The sequence below is a fragment of the Diorhabda sublineata genome, chromosome X, assembly GCF_026230105.1.
Source record: "Diorhabda sublineata isolate icDioSubl1.1 chromosome X, icDioSubl1.1, whole genome shotgun sequence".
Lineage (NCBI taxonomy): Eukaryota > Metazoa > Arthropoda > Insecta > Coleoptera > Chrysomelidae > Diorhabda > Diorhabda sublineata.
The window spans coordinates 24,786,794-24,813,498 of NC_079485.1; the positions used below are offsets into that span (position 1 = coordinate 24,786,794).

Sequence of the window (26,705 nt, forward strand, 5' to 3'; positions counted from 1 at the left end):
TAAAGAAAGATTTAATAAAAGATCAGATGATCAAAAAACGATTGAACATATATTTAAAGGGTGTTCTCTTTCGTTAACAATGTTGCAAAAATAGTACAAAATATCTATCAATTTGATTGATACAAAATACTTTAATTGTATATCGTAGTGATCATATTATCTCAAAATTAACAGAAGTAGATAATTTCCTCGTAATTCACTCTGTATTAGCCATGAGTGGATTAGTGACCTATGACCCATTAGTAAAGCATTCGTTAAGCGTTAGCTGATTACATATTTACATATTCATAATACAGAAATCGAAACTGGTTTTTCAAGTTCTTATATTACTGAAACACAATATAAAATTATTTCAAATAATTGGGACAGCACTGCAAACTTGGCATTGTCAAACATATTTTCTACGTGATTATCGGTACGTTACTGAGTAGGATATACCAAGACAATGAGGAAATATATCAGCTAGTCACCTTAAAAGACCTATACCACCACCAATCTAAATACTTTTGGGATTGTAGATGAAGGAAGCTGAAGCATGAAAAAATTTACCTCCACTACCAAAAAGGAAAGTGTTGAAGAATGATCAATAAAACTGATATTATGTGATATATTTTGTTTAGACATAGCAGGACTAGGAAGTTTTAAAATAAAAATGACATATAGTGACACTAGAAATTTAGATTTTTCTAATAAAACCAGTTAATTTTTAATTTCTACAACGGAATTCATCCTCTGTTCACATGTGCTTATGTTCACATTAAGAGACTTTCAGGTTTTTATAAGTTGTTAGATAGCACGACTTTTTCAGTTGATTGCGCAAAAGAAACTACTTTTCTTTATTTAGTTTGTGATAATTGTGGTATGGAAAATACCCATTTCGTTTTTTCCCAAATTCTATTACATTCAAAAAGACTGCACGATCAGAGTGAGGTAATCTACAGTGCGGTCGTAAAGTATGGAATAAATTCAATAATTTCTAATCCAAGAGATATTTTCAAAAACCCTCGGATACGTCAAATTTATTTTTCGATGAGGATTTTTTTGAAGAAAAAATTAATATACTGGGTGTTCTCAAAAAAGCTGGGCAGGTAGCAACTTTGTTTTTTAAATAGACACCCCCAATTTTTTTACATTTTCGGATTCCTTGTAAAATTCTAAGCATTTTTCATGTAACATTCCCTATACCTAACTTTAACTGTTTTGAAATTAGAGCCTGTTAAAAAAAGATTCGCCTCGATATTACATTTAAGTCAAAGTAGGCCATGAGCTGCTGCGAACAAGAGAAAAATTTATACGAAATTAATAGAATCCACGGGTTTTCAGGTAACATTTTTTAAAAATTACGATTTTTACACGACATTTTAACTCTAATACCTAGTTTACATAATTTGATTTTAACAAATGTTGAAAATGTCTTCCATTTGTTAACTGGCAATAACCTAACCGATTAATCAATTCATTCTGGACACTATTAATAACTTGTGGTGTGATACGTCGCATTTCTTGAGTAATACGATTTTTTAATTCTTCCATATCTGCAGGTTTTGTTTTAAAAACTTTTCCTTTTATGTAATCCCACAGAAAAAAGTCTAAGGGGGTTAAATCCGGGGATCTTGGAGCCCATTCGATCGCCCCCCTTCTTCCAATCCACCTATTCGGCAAAATTTGATCTAAATATGCGCGAACTTGTGCATGGTAATGTGGCGGGGCGCCATCCTGTTGGAACCAAAGGTTTACATTAAGTAAATCCTCTCCCGGATATAACGTTGCTAGGGCTGGTAGAACATCGTTATGTAAAAGCTGCAAATACCTTTCACCAGTTAAACTTTCTTCAATGAAAAAGGGCCCAACAATACTGTTTCCTACAATACCCGCCCATACGTTAATTTTTTCCCTATACTGAGTATGGCCTTCGCGCATCCAATGCGGATTTACGTCCGACCAATAACTGTAGTTTTGCGTGTTTACTTCTCCATTTAAATTAAACGTAGCCTCGTCCGAAAACACAATATTTTCACAAAGTTTTCATTCTCAAGGCACATACCTTGTAAACATTCGCAGAACTCGAGACGTCTGTCATAATCGCCTTCATAAAATTCTTGAAGGACTTGCATTTTGTAAGGGTGGTATTTGCTTTTATGTAATATTTTGATCACTGCTGTTTTACTAACATTTAATTCTAAGGCCAGTTCTCTAGTTGTAACATGCGGCCGTTCTTGGACACTTAATAAAACATCCAATTGTGTTTCTTCTGAGACAGATGGTCTACCAGACTTTGGAGCATCTCTTACATGACCAATTTCTCGAAATTTTTTTTAATCTTACTTACTGTTGATTGCGAAATTGGAGTCCGATCGGGATATTTTTGGTTAAATAACTCGCATACTTCCTGTTGCGTTCTGGTTCTATTCCCATAGCCAATCATGATTAAAACTTCTATCCTTTGCGTCTCAGTAAGCCGCATCTTGATAATAAAATTAATTATAAAAATGTTTTTTCAAAAAGAAAAAACTATTGCGACCATGCAATAAGATACTTTGATAGATATTTAAAAATCGAAGAACACTTTAGGCAATATCGAATTAAAAGCAAAATGAAATAAAGTGCTGTTTTGTGTCAAAAAGTCATAGCCTACTTATAATTTAATAGTAAATTGTTCATTCCTTTAATTTCAAAACGGTTAAAGTTAGGTATAGGGAGTGTTACATGAAAAATGCTTAGAATTTTACAAGGAATCCGAAAATGTAAAAAAATTGGGGGTGTCTATTTAAAAAAACAAAGTTGCTACCTGCCCAGCTTTTTTGAGAACACCCTGTATATTAATTTTTTCTTCAAAAAAATCCTCGTCGAAAAATAAAATTGACGTGTCCGAGGGTTTTTGAAAATATCTCTTGGATTAGAAATTATTGAATTTATTCCATACTTTACGACCGCACTGTATATGATATATTGGTGCTACTAGATGAAACTCGAGTGATAGAAGAAATAAAAAACTTAAAATGTCGTTGATGCTGATGCATTTCGTTTTTAATTATACGGTGAATCAAATATATTGAACATATTGTTTTTATTTCTACATTTTACTTTTGTATGGAAAGAGGTCGGATCTGGCGAAAAACCAAAATACCACGTCCATAGTATAAGATGTAGAAGTACAAATGCAAAGCATATCGAATATTCTGATTTTGATTTTGTGCTTCAATTGCACACGACCGATAATTGAGCAACCAAAAAAAAGTATCGCAAGAAAGTAGAAATTCCGATAAGGGGTTTTACCTACCTACACCGAAACAAAGAAATCGCCATCTTATTACTACAGAAGATTTTAAGACTTAAATTGGTAAAAAAAATAAAGCAGATTTTTTATATCCAACGTTTTTCATAAAGAGCATAGACTTTGTTTTAGCAATGACATAAAAGGTATGTTCATAGAAATTGAGATTCCTATCTCTTCCAATCGCTCAATCAGTATACCTTAACGAAAATTATGACAGTGTTAAAATCTTGCTTGAATCTGTAAAGTATCGCGAGATAACTGGCAACTGATTGGAGAAAATTTAAACTGGTGGGATTTTTAATAAGACTATAAAGCGGATATATGAAGTATCCGTGTTAACTGTGCTTATGGAATAGAAGAATGGCAACGCAGCTCTATATTCAACGCTCATGGCTTGTAGGAATAAAACTTTGTGTCGGAAAACAAAACTTCAAATTTGAGCCGACTGTTGAAGCGGAAAAAGTGGTAATATCACCTCTGTACATTATGTTAGGGCCGATGAAACAATTTGTTAAAAAAATGGATGAAGAACGGTTTCAAATCGTACAGAACAGCGAGTTAAAAGAGTTTTAAATCAGCAGTTTGAGTTTTAGGCCACAGACTACAGGATGTCATTGAAATAATATATGCTGCATGTCCATGAAGATTTTAAAAACAATCTGGAAGAGTAAGAAAAATGTTTTCATTAGGACATTATGTGCTTCAACAACGTTATATATGCCAATACAATAGAAACCAGTAGGAGGACAATATTTAGAGTTTATATAAATAATTACGAACATATGAGAGAAAGTAAACGCGTGCACTTAAATTATTTTCCACTTTTTTGTAAGTTATTTTGATAAGAAAATAATTTATTTGAATAGTTTCATCAATAACTACCACAGATTTTGAAAAACAACTTTTTCATGTAAAATATTTTATTTTATGCTTCAGAGGCAAAATCATATGTTTTGTTTATTTCTTCTCCATAAAATATACACCAACCGATGAAAGAGTTGTGAAATTTGCAGTGCTTTCCCTTCATCTACCAAAAAAACTAATATATACAGGGTGATTGATAAGTTATAAACTCAATGGCCTCCTTCATCCTTTAGATATAAATTTGAAAATTTATATTATAGCCATCATTAGTCTTCACATTTTGAAATTATTTACAATCTTGTTATATTATATTGTGGAACTGTGGCGATCAAACACCAAATTGTACTTTTTTCTATATGTATCCCAGAATACTCTGCCATATCAAAGTTACAGTATTTGTATTGCATATTTGGGATCAGCTTGACTTCTCTATTACAATAGTATAGTGTTATAATGTTCTACGGGGTATTTAAAGAGTTAAATTTTCCATAAAAATCGTAACAAGCTCAATACCATGTACAATGTCAAATAAATTCAAGAATGAAGATCTGTTGCGTCCAAAGCATTCGAAGTCAAAATTCTGGAAAATTATTTATTTCGTTAATATTCATTGAATCTGATACAGGATGAATCAAAATAGGAATACATTATTTTTTAAAATGGATCATCCTGTAGTTTATCTGAGTATCGTAAAGTACTACCAACATACTCTTTTTATCAAGCATTTCCTATACCTAAAATTATTAGTTCTTGAGATGTTTTGATTTTTCTGTGGAAAACAATGATTATGTATCATTATCTAATAATTTAATTTATTAATTGTGAATTGGCTATGATTTATTCGTCAAAAACTAATATTTGACAATGACCTGACATGACAATAAGTATATCATTTTATTTTAATTAAGTTTGATTCAATTTTTGGTGTTTTAAAGAATTTGAACTAAGGCACTAGTGATGAAATGATTGATATAATCTGGATATTGCGAGATTGCGAGTAGAAATACTTCTACTTTATCAGCAAAAGTATATCATGAACGTTTCCCCGGAAGGCGGCACCTACAAAGCTTACAAAGCAAGCTCCGAGAGATTGAGTAGTTTAATGGCACGGGTTCAGTTCTTTATGAAAAACATGTATGATTAAAAACTTCTTTGATAGAATAAAATTTATGTTTTGCGGGCAATTACCAAAAACTCACACACAAGTGTGAAAAATATTTCCAGCGAACAAGAATTCAACTACTACGGTGTGCAAATAGTTTTTAACATAAACAAAATGCACCCTTGCCACATTTACTTAGCTGAAGTTGATTTTGAAAAAAAATTAGAACTTTTTATGCCGGCTTTATGAAAAGTTATTTAAAAGAGAGACTTTTCGGACAATGTTCTATTTGGAGATGAAGCCACGCTCAATAAAAATGATTGTGTTAACTAGCAAAACTTTCACTATTATTCATCAACTAATCCATATCACATCGTCAAACTAGAGGGTCGTAGAATGTGTGGGGAGGTATTGTTGGTGAATATGTACTAGTACCATATTTTTCTGAAAAACATTGAACGTTGAGAAGGATTCTTATAAACCAATAACCTCTTTTATTGGAAGAAGTTCCATTTCGTACACGTTCAAAGAATGTGGTTTTTGCATGATGGTGCACCTGCTTAATTAATGGTAATCTGAATGAACTACTTTCTGGAAGATGGATGGGAAGAAATGGTCCAGTACAGTGACCACCAAGCTCACCAGATTCCAATGAAATGGACGACTCACTCCAACAAGAGATAAAATGATGCAGAAAATACATGATGAATTTTAGATTGTTTCTATAGAAATTCTTCGGAATGTGAATAACTCTTCCAATTATTGTTTTCAAGTATGCATTGATGTATAGTTGGAGGTCATTTCGAACACCTATTGTGATAATCAAGACGTGTACATATACTGTAGTTAATAAGATAGTTTTTTTACTATTTCGTTCTTATATTTTTGTATTTGCAATTCAACCTCTACAGTACCAAAAAGCAATGATAAGAAAAATCAAAATATCTCAAGAATTTATAATTTTAGGTATAGAGAATTCTTGTTAAAAAAGTATTTTCGATACTCACATAAAATACAGGATTATTCATTTGAAAAAACCGAGAAAATAACGTATTAGTATTCTAATTCTCCCTGTATCAAATTTAATGAATATTAACGAAATAAATAAGTTTCCAGAATTTTGACCACTATTTTCAATCTCTCTTACATTGTATAGGGTATTACGATTTTTATGGAAAATTGATTATAACTTTTTAAATACCCGTAGAACACATCACAACCCTCTAGGATTTGGATTTTAACGGGGAAGTCAAGCTGATTCCAAATATACAATAAAATATAGGGTGTTCCATTAAAAAGAATATAACTTTGATGCGGCAGAACATTCTGGAACACCCTGTAAGATTGTGAATAACTCTAAAATGTGAAGACTGCTAATGGTTATAGTCCCTCAAATTTTCAATTTGATATCTCAAAGGACAAAGGAGGCACTGAACTCTATCACACCCTGTATAGTAAAAATAATTAATGCCAATCCTTTCTTTATAATCAAATTTATTGAATAACTACCCCTTTGTATGTTCAAAAACTTATGAATGGAAGAACATACTAAAGAGTTAAATTGTTAAATATGGCTGAACTAATGGAAATCAAAGAAATTAATGAGAAAACTATAAAATTTGATATTTTTTATATCGAAAATATTAGTGGTGATTATATCAAAAGCCAAGTGGGACAATACAAAGTTCAAAGCAATGTAAGAGGAGTTATATCTTGTTCATAATCACGCGCGGATAAAATCGGATTCCTACAAAATCTCGCAATTTGAACTTTATCGATTTGGTGCGATTTTTATTGCATTACTTTTGGTTTAACAATCAACCAAATACAGCCAGATAAACTGATCTACGACTGTCTACGAACTGATGCCGACATCTCCTCTCCATTGTTGGAAAATCTTTGACCAACGAGCTATTTTTTCAAGTCTCGGAACAGAAAATGATCCGATGAGGCTAAATCTGGTGATTAGATAGCAAGTCAAACTTTAATTCATTAATTTAGGCCATTGCAATAACGGATGTATGACCTGGTATATTGTTTTGATGAAACAAAACTTTCTTCTTAGCCACATGCGGCCTTTTTTGCTGGATTTCTTCGCTCAAACGTTGATTTTTACTTTTTCAAGATAGACAAGACACCATGACCTTGCCCGTAGATGGAACGGTCTTTGCCTTCTTTGGAGCCGGTTCTCCATTTTCAGTCCATTATTTTAATTGTCCTTTGTTTAGGGTGTGAAATGATGGACCCATGTTTACGAAACGGCGCATAAATTCGGCTTTATTTCTGTGAAAAATTGCCAAATACTCGAAGGAAACATCTTCACGACGCTGCAGCGCGCTGATTTTGTTTCATTGTGAGCAAACGCGGCACCCACCTTGCGCACAGTTTTCTTTTGTCCAAATTTTCAGCTAATATGCGATGTATCGTACTTTTTGAAATGTCTACTATATCTACTAGCTCGCGCACTTTCAATCGACGATCATCCAGTAACGTTTTGTAGATTTTCTTCAATATTTCTGGAGTCGTCACCTCATTTGGTCGACCACTGCGATGCTGGTCTTCGCAAGTCGTACGGCAAATTTAACCTCTGCTACCCAATATTTTACTGTTAATAACAAAGGAGCAGTCTCACTCAGAGTATAACCAGTTCAGCTTTAATGTTGGTTGTGCTAATGCCTTTCAAATAACATAACGATGACCAATTTCTTCCATATTTAGAAATTCACTGAAAACCTTCACTATTGATGGCTGCCAAACAAATAATAAACAACGTGTGTCTTCAAAGTTGAAACATATGCTTTATAGATTGTGTACTTTCTAATAAAGATTTACCACAGAACTCCTGTGGTAAATCAAACCTTCATATCGAGACGTGATTTTTGTTGCTGATATTTATTTACTTTTACTTTTAGAGGATACACACAGAAGAGATATTTGGGCAGTGGCAGTCATGATGGCAAGAGCCTTGAATATTGTCACACGTCGTAGAAGACTCATCATATTTTGATCTACCAAGAGATTGCAAGCAATTCCTTGCATGTTATCTTGCTGCATTTGCCTTTATGCAGCCATTTTTTATGGCTATCATTAACCAATTTTGATTTGGTTCGAAACACTTTTGGTTGTTTAAATTGTAATCAATAGAAATGGTTCCAAACCGATAAAGTTGCAAGTGAGAAATTTTGCGGGAATCGAACAGCTGAACCGTTATCTGCGCATACTTATGGTAAAAACAAATGTGCATTGCATTGCACGTTGCTTGCTCCACGACAAGCGACCTCCAAGTATTAGCTCGGTAAATTTCAATCGCATTCATAATATTTTAAAAACAAAGAATAAATGAAATATTAGCCCCTTATAAATATAGTTTACATGTATTTATACCTCACCAATATCTACGATTACATATACGAGGTAATATACCCCTAATCCAAATCTAAAGAATGTGAAATAAAGCGTGAAATAATTTTATCGAAGTCACGACAAGAAAAAATAATGTAGAGCATTCACTTTTTATTGATATCATGCTCATAAGTTATTATTTTAAAAATGCATGAACTGCGAGGTTAAAATTTTTTATATCGAACAATTAAATGGTGAATAACAATTTTTAATAAAACTTTGCATGCATTTTTAATTAGTTCGTTATTTTAGATAAGCATTTCATAAATTTTAAAAATAAAGGCACTAAATACCAGGCAATTATGAAATAATGCACATACCTTTCAGTAGAAGAAAAAGTTAGTATATAAAAATATTATGATTCAAAAAATTACATAATCTACTCTAAGAACTACGTAATTGTTTCTTATACTGAACTTGTGACATTTTGTGAAATTTCAATGAATATATCATAAGTAATTTCAATAATATCCATAAATATTTTTGAATATAATGAAAAAAATAATGCAGACTTGGTAACTTTTACTTCAATAAAATGTGAATACCGATATAATCATTAATAACCATTATACAAGGCGAAGCTCCACATGTCATATTTAACACAAGATGTTATATACTACTAGTCAAAAGTTTTTGCCCACCCCATAAAACAATCATTGAGGTCGAAATGGTATATTACAAACCCAAAAAAAAGTGCGAATTATTTCTTTGGTGTTTATGATGGCAGTTACATATGTGAGACGCAAGAACGTACTGCGATTTATACTTTTTGGACCAAGATATATTTTTGTGAACTTTGCATACGAATTGTTTTTGTTCTTGCAAATTCAGACTGAGTTTTGAAATGAGTAAAGCCAAGAAACTATCGGTTGAAACTTGTGCATTAATTGCAAAAGAAACTGTACCGTTTCCGACGAATTAAAAATAACTCGTGGACTACAACGTTAAAAAAATATGGATCCACCAGGAAGTTTTGGCGATAGAAAACGTTCAGGAAGCAAACCGCTGAAGATAAACGTATTGTATTATCAGTGAACGTGATCGACGAGTCACGGGCTCAGAGATAGCAACTCAAATCAATGAATCTAGAGATCTGTCTTTGAGTACTTCCACATTGAAAAGGAGATTGACAGAAGCAAGTCTGTTTAGAAAGGTTGCAGGAAAGAAACCTTTGGAATATCCTGAAAAACAACCAAATAGACAACGTTTATTTGTCGAAATTTTTACATAAAATGCCAAAATTATGCACCAAAAGCAAAATTGGGCTACATCGATAAATCAAAAATTTGAATATTAAACAATTACAGATTGTAGTTTTATTACATTCATATTCTTATCTATATACGCTCATTGGAATATCAAAATCGATCGTATTGTTTTTGTTAGTTGTTTATCACGCAAACTATAGGGTGGGCAATAACTTTTGATCAGTGGTGTGTATAATGTTCACGTTTTACCAGAACAAAAACAAGTTGAGATAAATTAGAGAAAAATACAAATCTAAAGTTTTTGATGCCATGACCTATATGTACACTACCTTCGAAAAGTTTGGAATAATTCGAGGAAATGGACAAAAAAAATTATCTAATTTGTAAGTTTAAGTCGTTAATACTCTGTATGAACATGCAGTGAAAATATAACTAAGTTTTCTAGTAAAGGAAATAAAATGCGGGGGAAATGAAAATAGAAAACAATATCGTACATCAAAATCCAGTACATAAATATACAGTATACGAAGAACATCCACCAGATATCTACTTTAGATGAAATAAGATCTTGCGAAGTGGTCGATAGAAAGACCCTCAATCGTAGAAATGTAAACTTGGTTGTCTTCTGAGGATAAACAAAAAACTAAACTACATTCTGTACAACCCAATGTACCGAGAGACGGCGAGGAAACTTTTTGAATAAAATATCTTTAAAACCAACTTATGATAAACTTATAAAATAAAATTAGATTATTTTCGAAAGTGAAATACCCAGAATATGGAAATAGCAATAGAAGAAAAAAAATCATATAGATGCATTGTTTTGATTTAGTTAAGGTTACCTTGTAGATTCCAAACTTTTGGATGATAGTGTAAGCTCTTATAATACGCCAACACCCTCCGTTCTTACTCCAGGAGGGCAATTTTTACATCAATTCTACTGTTTCTCTTGTTAGTTGCAATCGTTTAAACGTGGTATCTATAAAGTCGCTAATGTGTGTTTGCAGCAGCAGTCAATGTTTATTTACTATTTTCAGCAATACCACAGTGGATGATAAAATTATTATATATAGCTATGCTGCACTCAAAAGTGACCGCCATTTTGCAAAATTTCTGTTTTAATACCTCATATAGGTAAGGAGAAATACGTTTAAAAACAAATCATAACTCTTTGGTACACTAGAATAATGTCAGTATTCGTAATAATTCGATCGCCCACTGTATTTAGTAGCTAGAATCGATAAAAATCGTTGGTTCCATATTATTTACTTTGATCTAAACGTTTGACTGTCCAATTTTTCTTATAAAATCCAATTCATTACCAGAATTAACAAACAAAAAGATATGTTGTTCTTGTATTTATTGTCTTCATCCTCTCCAAATAGAAAAATGCAAAAATCCTCCGTTTTCCATGTTATGTAGGAGCACTAGTGTTTTTTAAGCGAGTTTTTATAAAGACACTTCTAAAGCGGAAATATTAAGATGCAGATTTGTGATTTAAAGCATCCTTTCACCACATTACCAGAACTAAACGCGTTCGTGACATATTTGTATGAATCGATTTTTCATTACTACACAGTTAATACAAATAATTAATGTTTATAATTCAATTTGTGTTTTTAAATGAGGAAATAATAATTTTTTTTTTGTTAGATATGTGAAATGGAATTTAAATTTCGATCTAGTACTTGTATAAAACCATATAGTATTAGAGCATGATGAATACCAAGTAGAATACACTATGTAGACACTATTTATCTCAATAGCAATATTTTAAATATTTTTTACAAAATAAAATAGAAATTTTGTCCAAATTAGTATAACAAAATTTTGCAAACTCATATTTTCAAAAAATTTACAATTTTTGACATCAATGTGTGCTCAAATATTTTGTGCCTACATTGTATACATATATCAGTTAATAGGAAGGATGAACAAATTGAATTAGATGGTGTGTAATTGATTAGTATGTATATATAGAGTAGAATTCAAATATGCACAAAAAGTTTCTCAAGGTCTTCCAACGTGTTGGATTTACTATTTTATACATTATAAATCACACACCCTTTATAATTATTATAATTGGCCGCTTAAAAAAATTTTGAATGGAGTTAAATGTTTGTTTATTAATATATTAATATATTAAAAATTCAGTAGGATGCACATCTTTGAATTTATATGAAAATTATAATTTTTCTTTCTTATTGTTAACCATTTCAATCATTTCATCACTAAACATGTCAATTATATGAGGATGGTCCCAGAAGAACCCGGCGTGACCTAGAGATGGAGGTAGTTGCTTGAAACATACCACCGTATTAGAAAGTACACAATGTATACAACATATGTTTCAAGTTTGAAGATTCAATAGTGAACATTTTCAGTGAATTTGGGAACATGGAAAAAATTGGTCATTGTTATGTTATTTGAAAGGCATTAGAACCACCAATAGAAAAGCTGAACTAGATCTGGGTGAAACTGCTCCTTCGTTATGTTATTAATAGTAAAATATTGGGTAGCAGATGTTAAATGACGCCGTACGACCTGCGAAGACCAGCATCGCAGTTGTCGATCAAATGAGGTGACGACTCCAGAAATGTTGGATAAAATCCACAAAGCGGTACTGGATGATAGTCGACTTCAAAAAATGCGATACACCGCATATTAACTGAAAATTTGGACATAAGAAAGCTATGCGCAAGATTGGTGCTGTGTTTGATCACAAATGGAACAAAAAAGCGTCGTGAAGATATTTCCATCGAGTGCTTGGCAATATTTCACAGAAACAAAACCAAATTTTTGTGCCGTTTCATAATCATTGATAAAACGTAGATCTACCAATTCACACAAGAAACAAAAGACCAATCTACTGAAAAGAGAGAACCGGCTCCAAAGAAGACAAAGACCGGTCCAATTGCAGACAAGGTCCTGGCGTCACTTTTTTTGGGATGCGACTGGGATAATATTCATTGACTATCTTGAAAAAAAAACTATCAATGGATCAATGGCGAGTATTATGAGAACTTATTGCAACGTTTGTTGTTTCATCAAAACAATGTACCATCTGACATATCCGTCATTGCAATGGCCAAAATTAATGAATTAAAGTTTAAATTGCTATTATTCCCCAGATTTAACCCCCTCGGATTATTTTCCGTTCCCAGACTTGAAAAAACGGCTCTGGGGTCAAACATTTTCCAACAATGAAGGGGTGATGTTGGCAGTTAATGGCTATTTTAAGGAGATTGACAGGAATTGTGTATGGAGCTAAAAGGAGATTATGTTGAAAAATAAAAGATTCTTTTCCCAACATTTTTGAGTTTTCTTTGTTGGGCCAGGTACTTCTTGTACCATCCTCGTAATATTAATTATAATATTCATAGCTTACGTTAATATAATCTTTTTTCAAAAACAGTAGAGATAACTTATATTTTAAAAATTTTAAAATATATAGGGTATTGCATTGAAAAAACATTTTTTTGTCTATTTGCAACAACAACGATGATGAGGGGGTGAGTAGTTTATAATGAAAAACTTTGTACATATTATAATTGTGATTACTACCAAGCAAATTATCTCGAATCTCATTTATTAAACCACTGACATCATCTAATGATAAAACAGAGTATTATGAATATAATTACAGAGGACACTCGATAATCTGACAACTCCTTAGTCCGACACACTCAGTAATCCGACGTCACGCTAATTGAGTCAAAATTCAGGGTTTTGTGTTTTTTATTGGTTTTTAAGTATGTTTCTTTATTCTAGCTGTTAATATAACAAATTCTATTTCACCTACTGAAGGTGAATTTCCTCGTCTGGAAGAAAGCCTGGTCATTTGGCTAAGACAATGTAGAGGACAAAATGTGTCTATTAGCGGAAACTTTTTGAAGGAAAAACAAAAGAGTTCGTGTCTATTACACAAAAACTTTGCGGTAAGTGAAGGTTGGCTTACAAATTTCAAAAAGAGAAATGGAGTTGTGTTTAAAAAAGTTTGGAAAAAGTTTGAAAGAGGAAGTGCTGATGATGCAGTTTTCTTAGATTGGCACGGTAAATTGAAGACCTTGATTGAAAACTATGATGCCCGAGACATTTTTAATACTGATGAAACTGGCCTATTTTTCAAATGTTTACCGGACAAGACGCTTACGAAAAGCAATGAAGCCGCGACATTTAAAAGAAATGAAATCCCTTCCTACTGATTATCATGCTAACAAAAAATCTTGGATGACGACAAAACTTTTTATCAATGGGTTGATGGGGAGATGAAACGACGGAAGCTTAGTATTTTTACACAATTGCACTGTCCACAACAGTACTCCTACATTGGCCAACGTGGAACTCTAGTTTTATCCGCCAAATACAACTTCTAAATTGCAACCATTGGACCAAGGAATCATTCATAATTTGTTCAAGTGGATTACGATTTTGCTGTCTCAGGTTCAATAAAGTAACGATGAAGATGAGGACAATACATTAGAACCCCTTGGCAGAGGTGTGTGTCAGTTAAGGAATCAATATCTTCATTCGATAACTTACAAAGCTTCTGTCTACAAAACGAAAGTTATTGAGCAGCAGCAATGTGCTTTGAAGCAAACCAGTATAACAGAGTTCTTTCGAAGGATTAATTCACATTATGAATACATGTATGTACCTCTAAACTTTTGACATTGTTATAAAATAGCAGTTAATAAATAATAATTGATCAACACTTAATGTAGTAGTAGACTGTAGTAGATTTTTCTCAAATATGTACACGGCTGCAATCGGTCAAAAAAAATACAATATTTGATAATCTGACGTTTTTTGGTAATCTGATAATCAGTAGGTCCCGTAATTGGGGATTATTGAATGCCAACTGTAGTACTCAAAACTACTCACACCAAACAATATGAAACATTATGACCTAATCATTTATATCTGAGTAATATTTTGAAACCTATAAGTAGGTTAAATTGCTGTACCATAATTCCTCCCTGAATAATTATCGAACAATCGATCAATATACAACACATATTTATTTAACCACCAATTTCAATTTCTTATCAAAAAACCTTTTATGATATGTTAATAGCATAAACAACAATTTTTTATACCTTCACTATACTAAATAAGTATTGATAATATCGTGTGTTAATGATACAGGGTGGCGCAATACAACGTACAAACTGCATCATCTTTTTTCGCGAAGTAAACGATGCGTGAGCGAGGGGAGCAGCCTAGCGTGGTTGGATAGTTGCACTCGTGGAGTTTTAGTAGCTTGGACGGAAAGCGTCGCGCTTTTTTGTTCGCATATTTTACGAGAAAGGTCGATCATACGTCTTGACAAGGCGACTGTATCGTTCAGAGTATGGATTAAGACACATTTATGAAACTCCGGGTGCAAATTTAATTAAAATATGGATTAAGTGTTCCACGTTTAAACCGCCAGCAAAAGGTCGTCCAAGAACGTCTAGGACCACAGACAATATTGATAGGGTGAAGGAGTCGGTACGAGAAAATCCGTGTCTACTTGGAAGCGATCGGCGGCTTTAAACTTGTAGCGACGAAGTTTACAGCGAATTTTGAAGTAAACTGCATCCTTAAACATCCAGTTAACACAGGAATCAAAAGATACCGACTTTGGAGCAAGGTTGGCATTCACTGAAGAAATGCTTAGTCGATTTTTCACTTTTGACCACATCTTTTTCTCAGATGTGGCTCATTTTCATTTAAATGGGTCCGTAAACCGAAGAAATTTTCGTCATTGGACCGAAAAAAATCCAAAAATGAAACATCAAAAACTACTACATAGCCCGAAAGGAACGGTATGGGCAGCAATCTCAAGCAAAGTAATTATTGGCCCTTTCTTCTTTGAAGATTCAGGAGGACGAAACATCATCGTTAACACCGACCGCTATGTTGCAATGTTAGATCGATATTTGACTCCAAATGACTCTACGCCGGCTGTGAGACTGTGAGACAGATGTTTCCTGCAAGACTTATTTCCAAAAGAGGTGATATCCCTTGGTCCCCACGTAGCCCTGATTTATTTTTTTGTGGGGACCCCTCAAACATAAAGTCTACATGAACAATCCGAGGGACATCAGTCAGCCAAGGAAAATATCAGCAAGGGAATGGCAACAATCACCCCAGATTTATTGACGAGAGTTTTCACAAATCTGCGTCCGCGTTTAGAGGAGTGCCATCTTCGAGAAGGCCGTCATTTAGATGTTATTTTAAAAAAATAAACTTCATTTAATTACCTAATCATCAAATAGTTTATTTCAACAATATCTTATGTATTTTTACCCTATACTTAATAAATGCACGTTCTATTGCGCCTCCCTATAGCAAAATTTTTATCTTAATGGTGCACAATTTTATTAATCTGTTAATCGATTCTTTTTAATTGCAATATTTGAAGATTGAGTTATTTCAAAAAAGTCGAAATTGTTAGTTTACATAGTTAAGCATAACCTTAATTCTGAAACCGGAAGCAAAAAAGCAACAAAAGCTATAATAACTATTTCAAGATGAAACAGAAGTAGCGTGCATTATTTGGTAAAAGTTTTCAATACTCTTCAAACATTTCAATCATTATAATACAAAAATAACATCCACATTCTTTAAATGTAATAGAATATTTGATTATGTCGGGTACTTTTTGTGCAATGGTTTTACTAAAGTATTTAGTAACTTTTACTTGTTTATACTACATTTAATTACACTGGCGTTCAAAAACTTTCTTTTAATTTCTATTTATAAGAATACTATTGCTTAGAGTATATTTTTTTTCTCCCAGAAATGGTAAACTGTAAGTGAAATAAATGAATTTAAACACTTTGTTTCCTTTTATTAGACAATGTCGCTTTAAAATTTTTTGTGAAGTATTTTTTATACGCCAGTATTTAGAAAAAGAAATAAATGTAAATATGAATTTTAAAGAAAGGTTACATTTGAAAGTAATCATAATTAATTTGTAAATATCGAATTTCAACTCCTCTATGTGAAATGTTGCCAAAATCAACCGTGATACCTGAATACAGGATACAGAAATTTATTTAAAAAGTAATTAAATTACATAATAATTAAAAATGAATTTTTTAAACTACACTCGTGACCAAGTAATATCAACTCAATCGCAAGTCACTTGCAAAAAAAACTGAACACAAAATTGTATTTTTTCTTAGTAAAACCTTAAAGCTAAGAGTATTAGCTTCAAAATGACATGAAATATATATGTTTGTTTACAATAATGCTAATTAGGGGCAAATTAACTTTATAAAAGGTTATCTACCTGACCCACCACTATCAGTTAGCTATCAAACGTCAACTGATGCACATCTTTGTTTAAAACAAATAAGAATTCTACCTGAAAATGGACACAACAAGTGATAAAGCCGCTCAAGCGTTTACCTTATTGCGACAAGTGGCCATAAGTCAGTGTGCTGTTTCCAGAGTTTGCCGTCATTACCAAGAGTCTGGTAACTTTCATCGAAGACGCGGTTCCAGAAAGAGAAATGCACATCTGAGAAAGATGACCGATTCATTATCAATACATCATTGAGAAATTCGCCCCTAACTGGTGTTCAAGTCCAACCAGAGCTCAGAGAAACACGAGGAGTGGCTATGAGTGGCTGGACAGTCTGAAGAAGACTTAAGGCAGCTAACCTTGATCCAAAAGCAGAGTGTGCTTGCATAGTAACGATGGAAGAGGACGAGACTATAGAAGACCTGGTGAAATATTCACGCAGGGTTTCATAAACGAAAACGTGGCTTTCGGAGTCCTTGGATGGTTTGGATATTCAATGAAAGTAAAAACTATTGAAACGGTGGTAGAGCAATTCAAAGTTAAGCTCAATATCTGACAATTTCAGTCTTATATCAGGTTCTGCATTTAACTGTTTCTGTATTTATCTTTCAGATAAGTATATATTGAAAATCCTTTTTCTCATAGATATGTTGTACAAATGATAATAGAACTTCAATGGCTTTATTTAACAAAACAGGATATTCATTTTGTATACTGAGCCAGAATCAATTGAAGAGTTATCTTTAAAAATTGCTTCCAGAGAACTGTGACAAGATAACTCTATAAGTTTTTCTTTTTCCAATATATCTAGAGAGATTTCCGAACTTATATTTCCTTGAAATGGATTACGTATCTAGTTGTTTGAGATGGATATATTGCATCTATTGGGAAAATACGAGGATGTATTGATATCTAGTTAGCCTAGACCAGTTTCATGCACAAACAAAATATTGCGTTACCATAGCAATGAACAATAACTTATTAGAAGTGTCAGTGTAAAGTTTGACGTCAAAAAAGTAAACCAGAGTTTAAACGCAATAAATTAAAAGCAAAAAGATGTCCACCGAAATTGTGAAAATCGAAAAATTGGAGTATTGAGCCATCATCAAGTACCATCAATTATTTAAAAGGGTTAAGAGGTAAGCAGATTTACGAAGATATGCTTAATACCCTTGGTGAACAATTTCCTTCGTATGGGACCATGAAAAATTGGACTGCAAGCTTCAAAAGAGGTAAATTTTCAATGAAAGATGACGACCAATCGGGAAGACCAGTTTCTGTGTCAGTCCCCAAAAATATCTGAAGCACTGAATATTTCATACGAACGCGTTCATCATATAGTTCACGTCAATTTGGACATAAGAACAATTCCTGCAAAATGGATACCCAAATGTTTGAATGTCGACCAAAAGCGTGCAAGGGTAGAAGCATCGATCTGTGCTCGATTTGAAAACGATGTAGACTTCTTAAACCGAATTGTTACTATGGATGAGACTTGGGTACATTTCTTCGATCCAGAAACAAAGCAACAATCGACGGAATGGCGACACTCTGGTTCTCCAAGACCTAATAAGTTTCGTGTCCAAAAATCTGCTGAAAAAGTTCTTGCTTAATTTTTTTGGGATTGCCATGAAGTAATTATGATTGATTTTTTGGATAAAGGTAGAACAATAATTGGAGATTACTATTCGACATTACTGACCACTTTACGAGAAAAAATTAAAGAGAAAAGATGCGGAAAGCTATCCAAAGGTGTTTTGTTTTTGCAAGACAACGCCCCTGCACACAAATCTCATGTTGCCATGCAAAAAATTTGTGATTTTGAGTTTAAATTACTTATCTTTTTCACACAGCCTCAATTCTATCTTGTATACTTGAAATGGTGACACCCTCGCCTTGTAAGGACATATTTAATTCATTCAGTTTACAAAAAATGTCAGCTAAATACGCAAGCTTTTGCAGCCAAAGAACATCGGATATACAAGAAGACAAATTAAACAGATAAAGAATAAAAAATGCTTGAACTTCAGACTTCAATTCAACCAAACAATTTGTTGGCTTATCAGTTTAGTAAATTTTCACCTAGTTTAGCTTTGGGGGTGCTATCGAATAAAAACATCAAATTGAAAACTAAAGGTTAGTGAAATTTTTTTTCGGGTTGTAAATTTTTTTATAAATTATTGCTCAGATTTAACTAAAACGGAATTGGATATTAATGTTATGAAATACGATTTGAAAAGATTGGAAATGTACAGTAAAAATTTAGCCGATTATCATCTTATAATGAATTTGATGCCTGCTTTAGCCAAACTATACTTTTTGAATAATTTGGGGGACGTGCAAATAAATGCCAGAGGTTCAACCGGTAAGGTACTTTGAATGTATATTATATATATTATATTATTTTATATTATATATTATATATATATATATATATATATATATATATATATATATATATATATATATTAATTTTATTTTCTTTTAATTACCTCATAAATTTTATTTTTTTTTGTCAAAATGTTTCCAATCCTGTCATTTGTGTTCTTTTTGTATAAAAATTTTCTCATTGGAGTGATTTTTTTGACTTATGAACTGCAACATTAAACGAAGGACGTAAAATTATACGTATCATAAGTAATTTCATGTCAAAGACAATTTTGATTCTTTATTTTTTTATATTTTATTATCCTGCCTTTTGTGTTATTTTTGGACAAAAATTTTCTCTTTTAGGTGATTTTTTCTAGTTTGGATTCCAACATAAAATAGTACAAAATATTTAGATGATAGTCTAGATGATATAAGTAGTAAAGAAACGTGGTAACTTCCAAAATCCTCACGTACGGAATAGACGGCAATTTGAAGCACACGATTTTATAACGTTCTCAATATCTATAGCATCACTTAAAGTAGTAGATAACGCTGTAGGAAAACGCTTTTCTCGTTGATCTTCTTCACCCGTAACACAAAACCAAAAAATCTTCCTGTCATTAATTTCGCACTATCTGTACATACCTCACACAATAAAACCATTCTTTTCAAAATACCCATTGGTTATATAGAAAATCGCTTCTCCGGTTGTGAAGGTTTTCAAAGGTTTTGCAAATAGATAAAACAATATTCGTAAAAATAAATCTAACGTAGACAAGCAAGACTGTGGCATTTGTTACATCCGTCGATTCTTCAAATTGAATTGCAAAACAATTAAATTTTATTCTTTTTATAAGTTCGTTCTCCAAATAATTAGACAAGTCATTAATTCTACGCAACACCGTGTTGTTTGATAAGGGATCTAGCCTTTCCTTTGCTGCCTCTTCTCCGAGCGTATATTTGGCGATATCTTTCGCACATGGTCCAATTAAAATTTTTTGCTATTGTATGCGCTTGTCCAGATCTTGCAATTTTATCACTTACTCAAAATTATTCTGCAAGGGCCATTTTACCATCTTCGTTTGAAGCCAAGAAAGAAGAATTTTGGATGTTTTATTTCAATATGTATGCTTACGAAGAAGTGATTATTATAAACTGCTGTTGGCAAGAACTTCCTTACATATTACTAATCACATCGATAAAATGTTTCAAATATAAATAAATTGTTTGTCATAAATTGTAATATATGAAATTGTTGATATAATTTGATATTGATGGAGTAACATTGAAAAACAAATAAGAAAAAAAGAAACGAAAACATTGAAATTTATTACAGATTTCTTAACCAACAGGCAGCGAACAATCTGTTTTACAGTGGGTGTGTTATTTAATTTTTGTTTTTGTCTGGCTTTTGATTTTAATGGAGTTTTAAAAAATCCGCTATTACAATATTATTTTTGCGAGTCCCTTCTGCAAACACTGCGAACCCCCAGGGATTCACGAACCACCGGTTGGGAATCACTGACGTAGACCACTCATTATAAAGCTAACACTTAAGATACTAAAATCAGAAAAAGAATGGAAGCTACAGACTTTTCTACTAGAGATTTTTTACCGCAAGCGTGCGAATTGAGTCGATTTTTTTGCTCACGAGTGTTTATTGTTGATATTGGTCTCCAAATTTTATAAACTATGAAGTTGAATAAAACCTCGTAAAAAATACATGTCGAGATCAAGTTTAGTACCCTGTAATATTTTAAAACCATATTTAATCTTGACAAACGGTTTTCTTAAAAATCTAATTAAAGCAAAATCCAAAATTTCTCAATTGGTTGCTACTAGAGAATTGGACTTCACGTAAATATAAATTAAATACTTTTGAATATTGAATGGAAATCTGGAAACTAGTGTTAAAATTTCAATTAAGCTACTCCTTTTCTACTCTAAAATGTGTCAATGACTTATAATCTGCAACATCCTGATCTTGATTATACCTTAGACCTGTTAGTATAGTGATAATGACATGCTTATAAAGAATTGTAACCTTACCTGAATCGCTTCTGTGGTAGGCGTAATACTGTTGACTGCCGTTTTAGGAGGTCTGATAACCTGTTGAGACAAGATGTTAATCAAAGGTCCCTGACGCCGAACGGTATTCGTCTGATTTGAAACTGGTCTAACTATTTGCTGGGAAAGAATGTTGATAAGCGTAGATGGTTGGGAAGTTGTAGTTCTTGAAGTAGCACTTGTAGTAGTCGGTGTTTGGGTTGTAGAAGTAACCGAATTGGAATGTTCAGGTTTCTGATCATTAGCTCTCGGTTGGCCAATACGTTGAATGTGAGGTGTAACTTGTGTACTTGTTTGAGAATTCTGAATTGAAACACTTTGAGTTGATCTTCCCCCCGAAACTTGCACAACATTTACCACTGGATTAACGCCCAACGGTCTTATCATTTGAAAATCATTAAGACCTGGAATATTGGATAAAACAGATTTTAGCGCTGATCTTTTCTCTGGAGCTTTATCCTCTTTATTAAAATCGCAACAAACCTTCGTATTTATCTGAGAATTAACACGTAGATTCACGTCTTGTAATGGCGAAAGAATGTGACTTTGTACTAAATTTGGTGCTTTTCCAACCTTATTTTCAGATTTGTCAGAACTTTTACGTTTTCTAGAATTTTTTGGAGGAGTCTTTCCTCTATCACATTTTTGTTTGATAATAGAATATTCTTCCTTATTACCTGCACACTTTCCTCCAATTTTCTTATTAGAAGGTAGGTGGCATAGAATAATTTGCAATTCTTTACTATCGATCAGGGAATTTTGTACAGTGGAATGTAGATTTTCAGTACTATTTTCATTATATACATTTTTACAATCTTCTAATACATCAACACCGGGTGGTGTTTTAACACAGTCTTTAGTTTCAACTAATATTTTTCTTTTTGACTTTTTTGTGTATGTTCTAATATTTTCAGTCAAGTTTATCTTTGGTAAAATTTCGTGAGGGTCATCATTTTCGAGAAATTCTTTTTTCTCTAATGCAGAACAATTACGTGTGTGACATAAAAGTTCTTCAGGACGCCTTTCAAAATTATCTGAAAAAATACTGCTGTCAGTAATAGAGTCATCTATAGCATTAGAGTTACATTGAGCAGTGGTTCTGGAATTTTGGTTCTTAATGGCGTTATAATTATTATTTCCTTCATTACTATTATCATTAATCGAAATCACATTAACCCTAGAAATACTAGCGTCTTTATTGCACTTCAAATCATCATTTGATGTTTTTGACTCATCAGCCTTATCATTGTTACAATTTTTGTTTAGTATAGTATCCAATGAATTGCAAGAATTCTTCGGCGTCTGACAAACTTGCTTGCGATTTCTTTTCTTCTCGATTCGGGATGTTTTTTTGTGAGATCGAATTTTCTTGTTGCTCTTTTGTTGTATTTCCTGTTTCATCTTGACTGTTTGATGGTCTATATTGACCAAAACTGGTTCCTTCTCCAAAAGAACACAGTTTGTTTCCATATTGATAGGAATTTGTGGTGGGTACATTGTTGATACTTTGTGATGTTGAGGTACAACTATACTTTTTTTGAGATCCACTCGGTCCGTAAGTTCTTCTGGTTTGTGAATTGTTACCTGTGGATTGACTTGTGAAATCAGCAACTTCTCTGAACTGGGATAATGATTGGGTACTTTGAGCAAATTGTAGAAGTTGTTGCGCAATAAGCTCTTGATGGTTGATGGATTGGCTTGATTGTTTTCGCCCTTGTTCTTGTTTTGATTTTGTACATTCATTGATGGGCTGCTGTTGTGCCTTTGTTGTTCGTTGAGGGTTAATTGTTGCAATTTTTCTTTGTTGGTCATTAATTGTTGTTCCCGTTGAAATGGTTGTGTTTGTATACTGCTTTGAACTTGTTGGCTGGTAAATTGGGTTGACTGAGGTTGTTGATTTTGTGAGTTGTTTTGATGTGCAGACAGATTTTGAAGAGGCGTGGTATTGGTTGTTTCCTCCTGAATCTCTTTGACTTGATCCTGTTTTTGACTTCTGACTGGTGACAAGGGGCAATTGACTTGAGGATTTTCCAATTTGGTCACTAGTATCGTACAGAGTGACTGTGAAGTGTTGCTTGTGTTGAGAGGTGTGGGTGCTCGTAACGGGCCGTTTGACTTGGAAATTATTGGTATCTGACACGTTTCGCTGTCTAACTTGGGTGATTGTGGTGCCTGGGAGTTGAATTTCAAAATTGACACCAGAGGTACTTGGTTTTGTTGTGGAGCTGTTGCCGGCTGCAAAATTTTGTTTGTATTGTGAGACATTCTGATTTGATTTGACGTTTGTTTGGTGCTGAATGACGTGGAAACTGCTGACATTTGAATAGTTTGATTTTTTGGGTTGCAAGTTACTTGTTCCTGTAAAGTTTGACTGTTTAATTTGACTACTGTTGGCCCCTTGAATGAATTGTTTGAGTTGGGAACTGACTTCAACTGAGGAGTGATGGACTGGAGATGTGGTAATGACTGAAGACTGTTGCTGTTTGATTTGAGAAGTGGTGATGAGGGATCGGAATTTGGGATAAGCAAGAATGTTGACTGGAGCTTGTGGTGCGTTAATAAATTCAAGAGAGTAGGTTGCTCCTGTTTGAGTGGTATTATTTGTTGCGGGGACTGTTCTAGCAGCTGTTCCTTTTGGAGAGCAATGGGATTTTGATTGGAAAATTTCTCTGATTGTTTCGTTTCCGGTGTTTCGTTTTTGTTGCTCTTCTGCTTTACATGTGGTGTCTGGATTGAATGGTTGTTGAATTTGTCCTGATGTGGACTCGATAAAACCTCTTGCTTTTGAATTTGGTACTGTTTCGATACTTTTAGATTGAGACATTGATAAAAGGAGTTCGGCAAGTTGCTGTGATTCACTGGGTTGGCTACTTGGGAATTTATACAATTGTTTTTGATTTGTTTCTGATCTTGGTTGGATAACATTTTTGCATCTTGTTCCAGACTGGTTTGCAACTTGTCTATTTTTATCAATGGAATAAATTCCTGATTCATACTGGTTATTAGGTTTGGTAATGGAATCAAATTGGTTAGACTGTTTTTCAATTTTATCTCCTTTGTTTGGGTTTGAGGCAGAGCGGAACTGGCTGGCTCTTGACTGTTTGTTAAAGTATTGCTTGGGTTGGTTAAGAGATCCGATGAAGATGTTTGTATGTGAGGAGGAAGATTGGCTTGTAATGTTTCTGATTGTTCCTTGTTGTGGTTGGACGCCAATTTCTTTGATAGATGGGTTTTGAATAGTACTTGACTTTGACTGATTGCTAGAGGCAATTGAGATTGAAGAGCTGACTGTTGCTCTGTTTTGTGATTTGGATTGGATGAGGAATGTGTTTGATTCGAAATCTGAAACTGATGAAGATTTGGCTTGGATTGTTGAGGTTGTTGATGTTCCCGAACTAATTGTTCTTGCATCACATCTTTGAAATTGTCCTTGTTGATAACTGGATGAACCTGTTTGTATTCTGAGAGCAGAATTGTTGGTAATAGCAGAATTGTGTGGTTTTTTGTAGAACTCGTTGGATTGTTGTGAACTTTGAGATCCGGTGAAGGAAGACGAAAATCCTGAACTTTGTGATCGGTCAATTTGCATTTGTTGTTTTCTTTCGAACCAATCGTGTACTTGTTGTGTATTTCTGTTTGTTGACACTTTTTTATCATTAACGCATTTTTTAAGAGTGGAAATAGAATCTTTTGCTGTTGATTGTTTACTTGGATTAATGTGTTTTCCTTCTTCGCCACTTGCCCACCAAGTAGAGGCAACGTGGCAGTCTTTACGTTTTTTGAACTAAAATCAGAATCATATGTTTTAGTCATATTGGTAGTACTGGCAGTATCAATCGTCGTGGGAAATGGTTTCGGATATTGTATAGCAGCAAACTTAGGTGCAATGTTATTTTTATTTAAATTAGCTGATGTATTTTCCACTTTTAAAGAATCAACCGACTTCATAACATCAGGAGTAATATTTGGAATATTGGAATCTGCTTTGAAACGCTTCTCAGGTGTCTCAAGGCATGTTTCTTTTTCCCGAGTTCTTTTAAGATTAGGTCTAAACATTCGTAGGCTTTTGAGAGTATTTGGATCTGACTTTGTTTGAGTTGGAAGCATAGGCAAATACGGACCTTCACCTGCTCCATCACTTCCAAGACTGTAAGGTCTTGAATCTTGGGACATTGAATCTTCGCTATTTGAACTTGTCTCTTCATCAGAAACAAAATCTTGATCCAAATATTGTTCATATCCTCTTTCAATTCCATCTAATTCGTCTAGAGGTTCCTGTTTGATACCTTTGAATATTGAATAATCTATGTCAATAAATTTCAATTCAGTAACTATGTTTTTTGTAGCTTGTGGATCTTGTAAATACATCAAACAAAGTCTGTGTAACTCTTCCCATGGCATAAACCAACTCAGTATTTGGTATCTAGGATTTGACAAGCATACAACCAGATCATCACACAAAGCTTCAGAAATTCCTAATATTGAGTTCTGGAGTGCTTCATTAAGGGCCATATTGATCTTAATAGGCACATTAAATTCGGGTTTTGACATCCATTCTCCACATTCAGGGCACATCCAAGTGATTTCATCTGATGGTAAAACCGGTGGATGCAATTTACATTTCCATTCTTGACCTGTATCTAACACTTGAAATCCACTTTTCTTTGCTAACAGTTCAATATTAGAGAGCCTCTCTTTTGTTGGTTCTAAACTAAAAGCAGTAAGCACACATTCCCTCGCCACTTTTACATGTTCTGATAAAAAATTCGCTAGATTACAAAACGCTGCCGCCAATCTAGAGGTAATTGCAGCTACTTTCTCTACTTCATTGGCATCTTTTTGACGCTCTAATTCATTCATATCAGTCGTTAAGGCTCGTATGTACATTTCAATTACAAAAGGTTTCAACTTCTGTCCAGCCTGCAAAAAAAAATTATCATTATCTTTATTATTCATGACATTTATAATATTTTTAAAAAGTTGTATCTGGAATTAATGGTTCTAATCTTTTTATTGTAGTTGAAGATATAATTTGATCCAAAATATTTGAAACTGAAATTGATAATAGGCTTAGTAGTTGGATCAAATAAAAAAAATATAAAGAATATCAATTGTTTT

At 33.2% G+C, this 26,705-nt stretch overlaps 1 protein-coding gene across 1 annotated transcript in view; it reads right to left on the reverse strand.

Annotated features, from left to right (window-relative positions):
* The window catches only part of LOC130451063 (uncharacterized), a 67,700-nt gene that overhangs the window by 34,104 nt on the left and 6,891 nt on the right, over positions 1-26,705 (reverse strand). Inside the window, exons 7-10 of the mRNA XM_056789862.1 lie at positions 21,570-26,507; positions 2,330-2,464; positions 2,045-2,273; positions 1,687-1,967 (exon numbers count right to left, since the gene is read on the reverse strand). Coding sequence (XP_056645840.1) covers positions 1,687-1,967; positions 2,045-2,273; positions 2,330-2,464; positions 21,570-26,507 — 5,583 coding nt within the window. The remainder of the gene's footprint in view (positions 1-1,686; positions 1,968-2,044; positions 2,274-2,329; positions 2,465-21,569; positions 26,508-26,705) is intronic.